At 34.7% G+C, this 12,951-nt stretch overlaps 2 protein-coding genes across 2 annotated transcripts; both read left to right on the top strand.

Annotated features, from left to right (window-relative positions):
* The first annotated feature begins 235 nt into the window (after positions 1 to 235).
* Positions 236 to 1,550, top strand: LOC134235745 (uncharacterized). The gene is made up of 2 exons (XM_062717891.1): positions 236 to 553; positions 669 to 1,550. The coding sequence occupies exons 1-2, from the start codon at positions 236 to 238 to the stop codon at positions 1,548 to 1,550; spliced, it is 1,200 nt and encodes a 399-aa protein (XP_062573875.1).
* A 1,538-nt stretch (positions 1,551 to 3,088) lies between these two features.
* LOC134235746 (uncharacterized) lies at positions 3,089 to 4,846 on the top strand. The gene has a single exon (XM_062717892.1). The coding sequence runs from the start codon at positions 3,089 to 3,091 to the stop codon at positions 4,844 to 4,846; it is 1,758 nt and encodes a 585-aa protein (XP_062573876.1).
* The last annotated feature ends 8,105 nt before the right edge of the window (positions 4,847 to 12,951 follow it).

The following is a 12,951-nucleotide window of genomic DNA, read 5'->3' on the forward strand; positions in this document are numbered from 1 at the left end:
TAAGGGAAGATGTTATATTTGTCTTAGGCCAGGTCATCTTAGCAAAGACTGCAAAGTCGACAAACCATGTTTCCATTGCCATCAGACAAAGAAACATCATCGAAGTCTCTGCAACAAGAACGTGCTCCCTTTGAGAGAAACCTCAAACTTTGTTGAATCATCTGAACTGTGTGACTCAGAAACAGTTAACAATGTTCGAGAAAACAGCCTACTGTCGTCAAGTAGTATTGTCCTAATGCAAACTGCAAAAATTGATGCGTCAGATCTGAATGGATCGAGAGTTAAAACAATCAGAATTCTCATGGATTCTGGGTCTCAAAGAACGTATGTTACGGAGGAATTAGCTTCAAGATTGAATTTGAAGAAGAAAAGAACAGAGGAAACATCACTTGTCACCTTTGGATCCACGAAACCGAAAATAGTAAAAACTCCAAATGTATCTTTAAGAATTAAATTGAAGGATGGACACTACTTAAGAATTGAAGCAAATGTTGTGCCTCAAATAACCGGACCAATACACAGAAGACCGTTACCACCTAACATCATTGAAAAGGTACAGTGCCAATGGAAACATCTACAGTTTGCAGATACCTTACCAAAAACTACAGAGAATTCAACTATAGACATCATTATTGGGAATGACTATTATCTTGATTTGGTATCATCAGAAAAAAATGAAGTTGACCATGGACTTTACTTGCTCTCATCAAAAGTGGATTCTCACTGCACGAACACAAGCTAACTTTGAGGTATCCAGAGATAATTTACACCAAATGCTGATTGTAAATGGAAACAATCTAACAACGAAATATTGTCTTCATTCCTCTGTCGATGAATGTTTGCCCTTGAAGCCATCACTAGACGAGTACTGGAACTTGGAAACTATTGGAATCAAAGATCAGCCCCACTCATCAGATGATGACAAGGCTTTAAAAAACTTTAACGAAACAATAAAACTAGTCAATGGTAGATATCAAGTCACTTGGCCCTGGAAGGATGAGCAACCTGAACTCCCAGAGAACAGAGAACTTGCCTTTGGAAGGCTGAAATCTCTACTTCAAAAACTAAAAAAGAACCCTGAGCTGCTTCAGCAATATGATGGAATAATTCAGGGCCAGTGCAAGCAAGGCATAATTGAAAAGGTGACAAAGAGCAGTGAAGTGAAGAATAGTGTCAAACACAACATACCCCATCATGCTGTTATTGATCCAACAAAGCCTACCACAAAAGTTCGCATCGTCTATGATGCATCGGCAAAGGTCAAACCAGAGTGTAACAGCCTTAACGAGTGTCTTTACAGAGGACCAGTGATGCTAAATGATTTGTGTGGACTGTTGTTGAGATTTAGAATGAAAAGGATTGCAATTATTGCTGACATAGAAAACGCATTTCTACAGATTGAATTACAAGGAAAGGACAGAGATGTGACAAGATTCTTCTGGTTAAAGGATATTGAGACTCCATCCACAGAAAACAATATTCAAGTTTATAGATTTACGAGAGTCCCATTTGGAGTTATATCAAGCCCTTTCCTATTGGCCGCAACTTAAGATTACCATCTTGGAAACTACAACACTGCAACAGCTGAAAACATAAGAAGTAATATCTACGTAGATAATGTTATCACTGGTGTAGGGTCCGTCTCAGAGGCTAGGAAACTATATACAGAGGCTAAAGAGATCTTCAGTACCATGTCAATGAATTTACGAGACTGGGCATCTAACTCCAAAGAATTTAACAAGTGTATTCCTGAAGCTGATCAAGCAAACAGAGAAACCATAAAAATTCTTGGTTTGTCTTGGAAACTTTCTGAGGACTCCCTATTCATAAACAGTTCAAGAGATGAAACTCAGATTCCACCTATCACTAAGAGGAAAGTCCTTCAAAGAATTGCTTCTGTATTTGATCCACTTGGATTCTTCACCCCAGTTACTTTGAGAACAAAGTTGTTTCTACAAACTTTATGGAACCAAAGGAAAGAGTGGGATGAAGAACTGACCAAAGAAGACATTCAACACTGGGAAAATATATCCACAGATCTGGATTATATTCCAAATGTCCCTATTCTTCGTTTTATTGGACTTCCTGGTACAGTGACATATAATCTAATGTACTTTTGCGATGCATCAACTAAAGCATATGCCTGTGCGGTCTATTTACACCAGAGCAACAAAGAAAGAAGTACTGTCAACCTGCTGTTTTCAAAAACTCGATTAGTGCCACTCAAGAAAATAACACTGCCTAGATTGGAACTATTGGCTGTTGTCATTGGAGTCCGATGCATTAACTTTGTTGAACAACAACTGAAGTTACCTGTCACAGAAAAGATCCTTTGGACCGATTCCCAATGTGTATTACATTGGATAAGAATGAAGAAACCTCTTAAAACTTTTGTGGAAAACAGAGTAAAAGAAATCAGAAACAACAAAGATATCACTTTTCAATGTGTGTCTACAAAGGATAATCCAGCTGATATTGCAAGCAGAGGAACGACAGTTAAAATTCTTCAAGAATTTGAACAATGGTGGAATGGTCCAGAATGGTTACTTAAGGTCAAGATCTAGTAAATAACTTGAGACTAATTTTTTGGAGCTAGATCAATTATGACGTCATAATCAATTTCAACTTTCTTTTTCCCGTACTTTACGACTTTAGCAGAATTATGTAGAAAAAAGGGTATTTTCATGACATTCAATTTGAAATCATACGAAAAGTAAACCGGATACCTATATTAAATTTGATATTAATTTAAAGAAGAGGCCATGAACATACTAATTACCGTTTTCTGAGAGACTGTAGGCAAACTGGATACATTTCCTTTGTCGCATATGAAAAAAACTCCCAAATTCATGACTGGTTTTCTGAATTTTTCATTGAAAATGACAGTTTAAAATACAGTTTTTCACCTTGTTTACCTACAAATTATGCCTCGAAACACCTTATTTGACCAAGCTAAAGTTGTAAAGCATCAATAAAGGAATTTATTTCTCAAGTTTGATAAATCTGTGGCACCTTTCATTTACTAGATCTTGACCTTAAAGGGAAAGACAATTGGCCTTCATGGAACAGTCAACAAACCTGTAAAGAAATGCAGAGTGTCATAGAATCAGAATGCAAGACTCCAAAGATTGTTTATGAAGCGAAACTGGTGGCTGGGGAGAGTCCTAACGGAAGAAAAAACAACTCAGATTCTGACTCAACTGGATATCCAAACATCATTAACTACCAAAAGTTTTCATCATTTATAAACCTTATTCGAGTTTTAGCATGGACTCTTAGGTTTATCAAAAGAGTCAAGAAAATTCCAATGTCTTGGAGTCATCTAACTTACTCAGAACTACAGAATGCTAAAATTCTTGTGATAAAGAGTATCCAAGCTCAAAACTATGGTGATATCAAAACAGCACTCAAAGACAAGAAAAGAAATAATCTAATTAGTCAATTAGGAGTTGTATTGGATCAGGAAGGAATCATCTGTGTTGGAAGACTCAAGGATGCTCAGCTGTCAGAAGGAGCAAGAACTCCCATCCTCCTTCCAAGAAAGAACCATGTGACGGGGCTAATTATTGAATACATCCATAAAAAACCATTTCATGTCGGAGTCTCCCAAACACTGTCATTGGTTTGTCAAGATTACTGGATTCCAAAGGGAAGAGCAGAAGTAAAACGAATACTTCATAAATGCACAATCTGTAAGCGGTTTGATGGTGGTCCTTACAAGATGCCACTGATGCCTGCACTACCAAAGAAACGTGTGAGTGAATCAGCACCATTTACATACATGGGAGTGGATTACTTTGGACCAATCTTCATCAAAACAGAAACTGGCAATAAAAAGGTATGGGTCTCTCTATTTACCTGCTTGGTAGTAAGGGCCATACATCTTGAACTCATGCAGGATATGTCCACAGAACAGTTTCTACTAGGACTAAGGAGATTTATTGCGCGTTGGGACAAGCCAAAACAAATTATCTCTGATAATGGTGCTCAATTCAAACATGCAAGCCTGCTTTTGGATAAGAGTTGGGAAAGAGTTACGTCTGATAGTGATGTCCAAAGTTATATTGCAAATGAAGAGATTCAGTGGCAATTTATTGTAGAACTGGCACCATGGATGGGAGGATTTTATGAACGTCTGGTTGGTTTTGTCAAACGATGCTTAAGAAAAACTATAGGAAAACTCTGTTTAACAAATGAGCAAATGAGAACGATGCTTGCAGAAGCTGAGGCAGTCGTGAATTCTAGGCCCTTAGTCTATATTGGAGACGATATTAATTCAAACATCACCCTAACTCCAGCGCATTTCCTCACTTTGAATCCAAAAATAGGATTTCAAGATAGTGAAAATTTTGATCCCATGGACCCAGACTATGTACCTGTTGCAAGCTCTGTAAACACTTTATTGGCAATTTGGAAGAAAGGTCAACGACTTTTAGATACATTCTGGAAGACATGGAGAGATGAGTATCTTTTAAATCTAAGAGAAAGAACATCCTATAAATTAAAAGGAAAACGGATTCAAGACAACAGGCCGGTACAAATTGGTGATTTTGTCCTCATCAAAGAAGATCTCCCTAGAGGAAGCTGGAAGATTGGAAGAATTTGCGATTTGACAATGAGTCAAGATGGACAATACAGGTCCGGAAAGGTAATGTTACCTAACAAAAGAACATTAAACCGACCGTTAAATTTACTTTATCCCATAGAATGCACCGATAAATCTGACCTTGGTGATAGTGATATGACAAAGGAAGAGCCAGCAGTCGATGGTATTCCTCCGTTACCTAGAGCAAAAAGACAGGCCGCTGAAAGAGCGACAAAACTGATAAAGGAACAATTAAATTAATGATTAACTTTCCTTGGTCTTGGGAGTGTTGCGAATTGTCGCAATTTTAATGTATTTTCTAGAAATTGAATGATGTACAGGTATAATCTAGAATGTTCTAAATGTTTCGTAAATTAATTATCAAGAAGTCTCTAGAATATTTAAGAATGTGATGATCTAGAATTTTATCGAAGTTTCTATTTCTAGATGTTTCTTCGATACTATATATGAGAGTTTTTGTGATCTTGACTACTATTGAGTTTATCGATTTTGTATTGAGTTTACATTGAAGAAATATTGAATACATATCAGAAACCATCTGATTATCTTAGCCAATGTGGTATTTTGATTGTTAACCCTTGTGGATTTGTTATTGCCTTTAATCGTCAAATTTAATAATAAATTATAAAAAGAAGATTTCCGTGTGATTGTGATTCGCCACAACAGTAAGTTGAGTAACAATCTAAGATGTAGGTCTGGGTGTCTAAAAGTAAAACCTTTGCACATCAGTCATATGCAGGATAATAAGAAAATCGAAAAAGATATTTCCATCCCACAGATATTTTCATTTATCAAATATTTCGTTTACATAATTCTCAATACTGAAAGCTGAATAAGAGCCCAATGTCTAGTTTCGTCATGAATTATATATTTCTAATTCAATTTCTAGAATCGAGCTTATATCTCTCCGTTTTGACAAACTCGGAGATAATCACAGAACAAGGAAGATTCCTTAAAACAATATGATATGTTTCCAGCCGATAATGTTTATAACAATATAGTTTTTGTATGTAATGCTTATAATTATAACTATAATTTCCTTGAGCCTAATTTCCGTGGTTCCGCGTTGATGCAATCTTAAAAGTTATGAATTTTTGTGGATTATTTTATATCGTTCACTTATATGTATTTACAAGGAAAAAAAATGAAATTTTATATACTTTACAAGAAATTAAATTTAACACAAAATCTTGTAGTTTCAAAGCAGGATATTGACAATTTCTGTTTTTGTGACGTCACAAACTATTCGGACTTCGTTTCATTTTTTGCAGAAAAAGAAAAAAATGGGCATAATTTGCTCAACTTTTACTACAAAATGAACAGAGCACAGGCCTGCTTCAGAACAGCATTTCCATATATGTATTACATTGATATTATCATGCTAAGCATTATATCAAATTGTTCATGAGCATGCTTTACGTATGAACAATTTCTAAAACGAGGTAAATTATTGATTGGCAAGTTGATGAAACAAAAAATCAACAGTCTCGTATAAAGTCATCATTTTGTAAATTCTGTGATCGATACAATGACTTTGTCAGCATATAAAATTTATCATTGGGACAAATGCTGAATAACTTGTTGCATATCAACTGTTAGCCTATTATTTATACACTAAATTGACATACAATTTTTCCGTTATTTTCCGATGATGAGAGGGAGCACACAGTGGGTGTGACCGGTCAGCATGTGATGTTCACTCCTCCATGGCACCTGATCCCACCTGTGATATCTTGGAGGTCCGTATTTGCTCTGCTCCTGTTTTGTATTGTTTTAGGGACTTCGATATTGAATGTTGTTCGTTATCTCCAAATCCTTAATGTAGCAGTCCCGCGCTCGTTGACTCATTCCTACTTTCGATGTGATATACACATTTTTCTGTAGAAATCCTGGAAATTTTAAATTTACTTCATTTTTCTGACGTCATGTAAATCATATATTGTCATGGATTATGAAAATAATAAGTGCTTTGAAGTCTGCAGCAGATACCTCCCTGTTTTATAGCATACTTATAAGTTTAATTTTGGCGGCAAATATTCTTCATTACCGAATAAAGTCCTTTAAACACATTCTTTGTGTACAAAGCATGTCATATGAAGGAATTAATTTTTGTCCACATCTAATGTCTTCCTACTGATAATCTGTGTTTTTACTCTTCCAAATTAACTTTGCAGTTAAAATTTTAGCATACGTTTTGTCTCAGCATTGCTTATGGTTGAATTTATTGGTGTATGTGTTTATTCACATGAGAGTGAATATTAATAATAATAATAATAACTAGATATGAGCTCGTTGCGAGCAACGAGAGGTCTTCCGCCCGATTCCGGAAAGAAAACGTAAAATGGAGCTGAAGATATATATATATGTAAAAAAAAAACATTTGCACACAAGTGGAGTTTGAACGCAAGACGCCAGCATGAAATTCCAACGCTCTAAATATTACGTTATTGGGACATGTACTCTAAATCCACTTGTATATACTTCTCTCTTAAAATTATCAAAGGCGGGTCACTCTTCAAAATTTAGCGCCAAACGCCACGAGTTAATCTTCGCACCTTTTCTTTGGAATGTTCTATTAAATAGGTGTGATAGCTTCAATGAAATTAAAAAAAAAAAGAACGTTCTTAAAGTCTACGTTTCGAAGTTTAGAAAGTATATTTAACATAAATACAAATTTCATTTAGTATATATGCATGTAAAGCGATGAAACGGTTATAAATTTTTAACCTTTTTTTCAATTTCCTGTTTATCCCCAAAGTGAACTATCCCAATTAGTTAATCGAAAAAAAAGGTTGAAACGTTTTGCCGAAAGACATGGCTCGCCTTACAGGTACGACGGTCAAGGAATCAGATATCATTTATGCTCAACTTGAATCAGGTCTTTGAGACAAAAATGCTAAAATAAAATACATGAAGCGATCTTTAAAAAAATCGCTTTCTTATTATTTGTTTTTTATTTATAAGTTTAAGATGACACAAGTGTGCATAAAAAGCAGTGGTTAAGATTTATACTTGATATTGATACTGATATAATTGATTTTCTTTTTGAGAAATTATTATTTATAAGTATGATTTAAGATCTTTTTTTCCGTGGTGCACAAGAATATTAGGTATCGAATTTCATTTTCACATTTAGTCTTTTCTTTTTCTACTTTGAGAACCAGCCAAAACCAATTAAAGAAGACGTTAGTTTGACACAGAATTGCAACGTAACTACGACGTGCTAATCCAAGTATTCCTTTACATTTCATTTATCCTTATGTTACTTTCGTTCAAGCAAACGCTCGGCTGCCTCCATAAACCACTACTGCGAAATGTCGGCGTTGACTGAGACAGCCGCCATTTTGGGCCCGCTTCAGATTTTTGAATGCTAATATCTAGAGTTTAGATTTATCAGCATTCAAACAAATTATATAGTAAGCATAATAAGAAGGGTTTCTATTAAAATACCAAAAATAAATGAAAAATGTTGAAAAACAAAAAAGTTAGAAAAAACGCTTTTTTTAAATTTGCATCTCGTAACGACCGGAAGTACTGACGACGCACGAAAAAGCAATTCTGCAAAGCACAAAGTCATGATCTATCATCTCCAATAAGTCTCCAGTTCATATCCTCAGCCATTTTCGATAAAAGTGCGCGACAAAATCGCATTTTAAAATCAGGAAATTGTCCATAACTTGGCACCAGAAGCGAATTTTCCAAATTTTGTTTGTGATGAACAAAGATCATATTATGACTCATATTTTGTGAAAGTTTCATCGAAAACCGCCGAATAGTTTTCGAGAAATCGCCTGCACAAATTTTTGTCAAGAAAATTAATAATAATAATAAGAAACAGTAGAATCACTATAAGGTCTTCCGTGAAGACGGAAGACCTTAATAATAATACTTTATTTAAAGAAGGTAGCCCGTAGTGTTGTAAAATCGGACATATTTTACTATCGATTATCAAATTGAATCGGAAGAACACAATCGATTACATAATCGATAATTTGAACTATTAAAAAGGTTAAATTTATTAATTCAGCACGAGTAGAATTCCATGACATTTGACCGCGAACTTCAACTTATCTTTATTGGCAGACGACATTTTACACAATTTACAAATAATCGAGTCCATCTGTATATTATTTTTGCATGGAGGCCCATCGCCCTTTTTCAGAAAGCCAAAAAATTTCGAACTTTAGATCGTATTGCACCAGGATATTGATATAATTAGGCATCAACCTCTTCACCATGCACGTTTGCCATTTTGTTTACCGCCGATTAGAGTGACTTCCCTTTGGTGAATATAAAAGTTGAACCTGATCGGCTTAAAAAATACGACATGAAAAATATAGCGATCTATCGATAATAATATTTACAATCGATTGTCGCCGACCTGGGCCTTTTAACGACGATTTTTCGATAGTCGGCAACTATCGTAACAACACTAGTAGCCCGATTAGTGCACGCACTATTCTTCCCCGAGGCCTTCTGTAGATAAAAATCAATATACATACATATACAAATATACACAATCAAATAAATAATCATAAGTTTTTTCGACATTGTTTTACAAATATTTTGACTTGATGTTTGAAAGCATTCAGTGTTTGAGACATTTTTATATGTACAGGTAAATTATTCCATAAGGTAGCACCAGAGTATTGAAAGGAGTTCTCAAAGAGTTTACAGTTACGAGCTGGTACACACAAGTCTAAATTAGATTCTGATCGAAGATTGTATTGATTATTACACTGGAAGTTAAACATACTATTTAAAGAAGTAGGGTGAGAGTTAAACAATGATTTATATAACAAAACATATTTATTTACAATAAGTTGCTCATACACTGTGAGCCATTCTAGTTTCTCAAAGAGAGGTTGTGAGGGCGCATCAGGAGGAGCATCTAAAATACATCTTGCAGCGCGTTTTTGAAGCTTATATACTCTGTCAAGATTTGAGTGAGATGTATTGCCCCAAATAGTTAGACAATAATCAATTGAAGGCATGATATATGCATTGTAAAATAGCTTGCGTGTTTGAATAGGAAGAAACTTTTTAATTCTACGGAGGGCAGAAATTTTACGTGACAGTGTTTTACAAACATGGTCAATATGTACATTGTATTGTAAAGAATTATCTAAATAAACTCCAAGAATTTGTTCATTTGATACAATATCAAGTTTTTTGTTTGATACAAATAGATTAATTTCATGCTCAGAAAAAATTGATCTCTTTTGATGTGTACCAACTAACATGCATTTGGTTTTTGTAGCATTTAGAACCTTTTGATTTTGAGAACACCATTTTTCTATAAAAGCTATATCCGTTGATAATGTATCTACAATAGTTTGACAATCTTTACTTGATGCATGTTAAGTGGCATCATCTGCAAATAATTCTAATTTGGATTTTGTAATACACAAAGGAAGATCATTAATGTAAAATAAAAACAAAAGAGGACCTAGTATAGATCCCTGTGGAACTCCCGCTGTGACTTGCTGATAAGATGAATGTTTGTTGGACAGATGGACACTTTGAAGTCTCTCACATAAGTATGATCTGAACCATTGTAAAGTTATTGCATCAAAGTTATAACATTGTAGTTTTTTAAGTAGAATATCATGATTGACAAGGTCAAAAGCTTCACTGAAATCAAGAAAAACAGTACAAACAAGTTTACCTTGGTCCATTTCATTTAACCATTCATCGGTAATTTTTGTAAGGGCTGTTTGGCAAGAATGCAGTTCTCTGAAGCCTGATTGAGAATCTATTATAAGATCAAAATCCGAAAAAAGAGATCGTATTTATTTTGCCACATGTTTTTCAATAATTTTTGATAATGTTGGTAAAATAGAAATAGGCCTATAATTATTTGGGTCTAATCTGTTTCCTTTTTTAAAGACTGGGGTAACTTTTGCAAGTTTAAAACTCTCGGGGAAAATACCAGTTATGATACTAGTATTTATAATATGGGTCACAGGTTTATATATTATTTGTGAAGTAAGTTTCAATAGACGTGGCCCGATGGTATCAACACCTGAAGATTTACTTATATCTAGTTTATTGAGTAAGGTTAGTACTTCGTCATGATTTATGAGCGGGATAGAAAACTTGTCTGCACCTAACTTAGACTTAACAAAATCTAAAAGATTTGTAAAGTCATTTTCCTCCTTATTTATGCCTGAAAGAAGTTCTGCAGAAATATTTGAAAAATGAGAATTAAACAATTCTACTATTTCTTGTGTATCCTCTTTGATATAATTATTTTTAGCAAGTGCAGCTGGAATATAATTACGAGATTTAGAAGCTTAACTGTTTAATACATCCCACATTTGTTTTGGATTTTTGTTTAGTTCTATAGCTGTTTTATAATAATTAACCTTGGCGTTTTCAATTAGTCATGTGACTTTATTGCGCCATATTTTGAAATTTTCAAAGTCTTTATTTTTATGGAGGTTATCACGCATGTGTTGAGCTTGCAGAATTTCTTGAGTTAACCATTTAGGTCTTGTGTCGTGCTTAACTCTTTTTGTTTTTACTTTTGCGTGTTTATCTAATACAGCATTAAAAAGTGAATAAAATTTGTTGAGTGCTTCATTAGGGTCTGAGAATGATTCCAATGATTGGAAATTTACCTCTTTTAAGTCTGCAAGAAAATTATTTTCATTAAATCGTTTAAAGTCTCTGTATGTTATTTCTGTGTGTTTGAATTTGTTGATGTTATTATTTAATTTTCTCGTAAAACAGACAGGATAATGGTCAGATATCGCAATTGGTGGTACTGCAGATTCACATATGTTTTCTGGTAGGGTCGTATAAATATAGTCAATAAGAGTTGATGAGGTGTTTGTTATTCGTGTAGGTACATTAATTAGCTGTGTGAAGTCACACTCTTCAAAAGCAGAGGTCCAGTATCTTGGGGGGTCTTTAATCAGATCGATGTTAAAGTCACCTGTTAAAATAATTTCAGCATCGTCACAGCGGGATGCACAATTTATCTCCCGTGTTAGACTTTCTACCCAGCAGGTGGTGGCAGATGGGGGCCTATATGTGGTACAATAAAAAATTGGTTTTGAATTTGGGATATTAATTTCAAGCCATATTGATTCAATGTTACCTATTTCAAAATCATTTCTACGTTTGTAATGTAAATTATTGGAAACATAGACCATTAATCCTCCTCCTGATTTCAATAATCTATCTTTTCTTTCAAAATTAAATCCTTCAATATCTAACACACAGTTGTCTGTTTGCTCATTTAAAAATGTTTCACAGATACCAAATACATCCATAGAGCGATATCCTGATAAAAGAATTTTAAGTTGGTCAATTTTTGGCATGATGTGACATATGTTTAGATTCCCAAATCTAAGACCTTTCTTGACGACTTCGAAATTGTTTAAATATTTATTTAATTTTCCCTTTTGTGATTGGTCAATATTTGTAGAAATTGTTGAATTAGGAATTTGTTTTTGTGATTTAGTAATGGAGGATGTACATGGTTTCACATGAAATACTTTTTTGACAGGATTTACATTACAGTTACTGACTGACTGTGAAGGAGACATAAAATTTTTAGCTACATCTGATCCTACTGATTGATCTTTGATATTGCGTGCACTACAGATATAAGAACATTTGCATGATTTTTCATCACATTCGGCGCAGAGATTGTTTAAAACACTAAAGGGGTTTGAATTTAAGAGGGTAGATTATTCGGCATTTTCTTCTTTGCCGAATTCCTAATACGAACAGTGTTTTGCTTTGTGACCTGGGGAGCGGCAGTTCCAGCAGACGATTTTAAATCCGTGCCGACAATTCTGGGAGGAATGGCCAGATTCACCACAGTAGAAACACACATTCATATTTCCAGGTATATTTTGTGTGTCATTTGAACAACGCGTTTTAATTGTCCGAACATGAGCATCATACGCTTTCAGAAGTGTTGATGTTCCCCTGTCGGATAAATGAATCCCATCCTTCCAGAACAGATCCGAAGATTGGAACATATTTCGGAGTGAGATAAAATTTACACTGTATTCCTCACAAACAAATTTGATGATTTCATTTATTTGGGAAACACTTGTATCTCTTCGTGGTGGTATCTCCGAGATATAAATTTCGGTGCATGGCGATCTCCTTTGGATATCAAGCACAATTTCGGTGAGATCACATTCACTTGTCTCAATATCTCTATTGCTGGAAGCATCATTTCCACCGGCAAGGATGACGATTGACTGGAATGGTGTTAGATCAATTCCCTGAAGAATCCGTCTAATATCGGACAGCCGAGCCCCTCTGTTTGTACGGACTGCAACATTTTTCAGCAATCCACGGGTACGGATTCGCTGTAGGAT

This window comes from Saccostrea cucullata, unplaced genomic scaffold (genome assembly GCF_032062105.1).
Source record: "Saccostrea cucullata isolate Sc308-1 unplaced genomic scaffold, CSIRO_AGI_Scuc_v1 ctg3567, whole genome shotgun sequence".
In the NCBI taxonomy this organism is placed as follows: domain Eukaryota; kingdom Metazoa; phylum Mollusca; class Bivalvia; order Ostreida; family Ostreidae; genus Saccostrea; species Saccostrea cuccullata.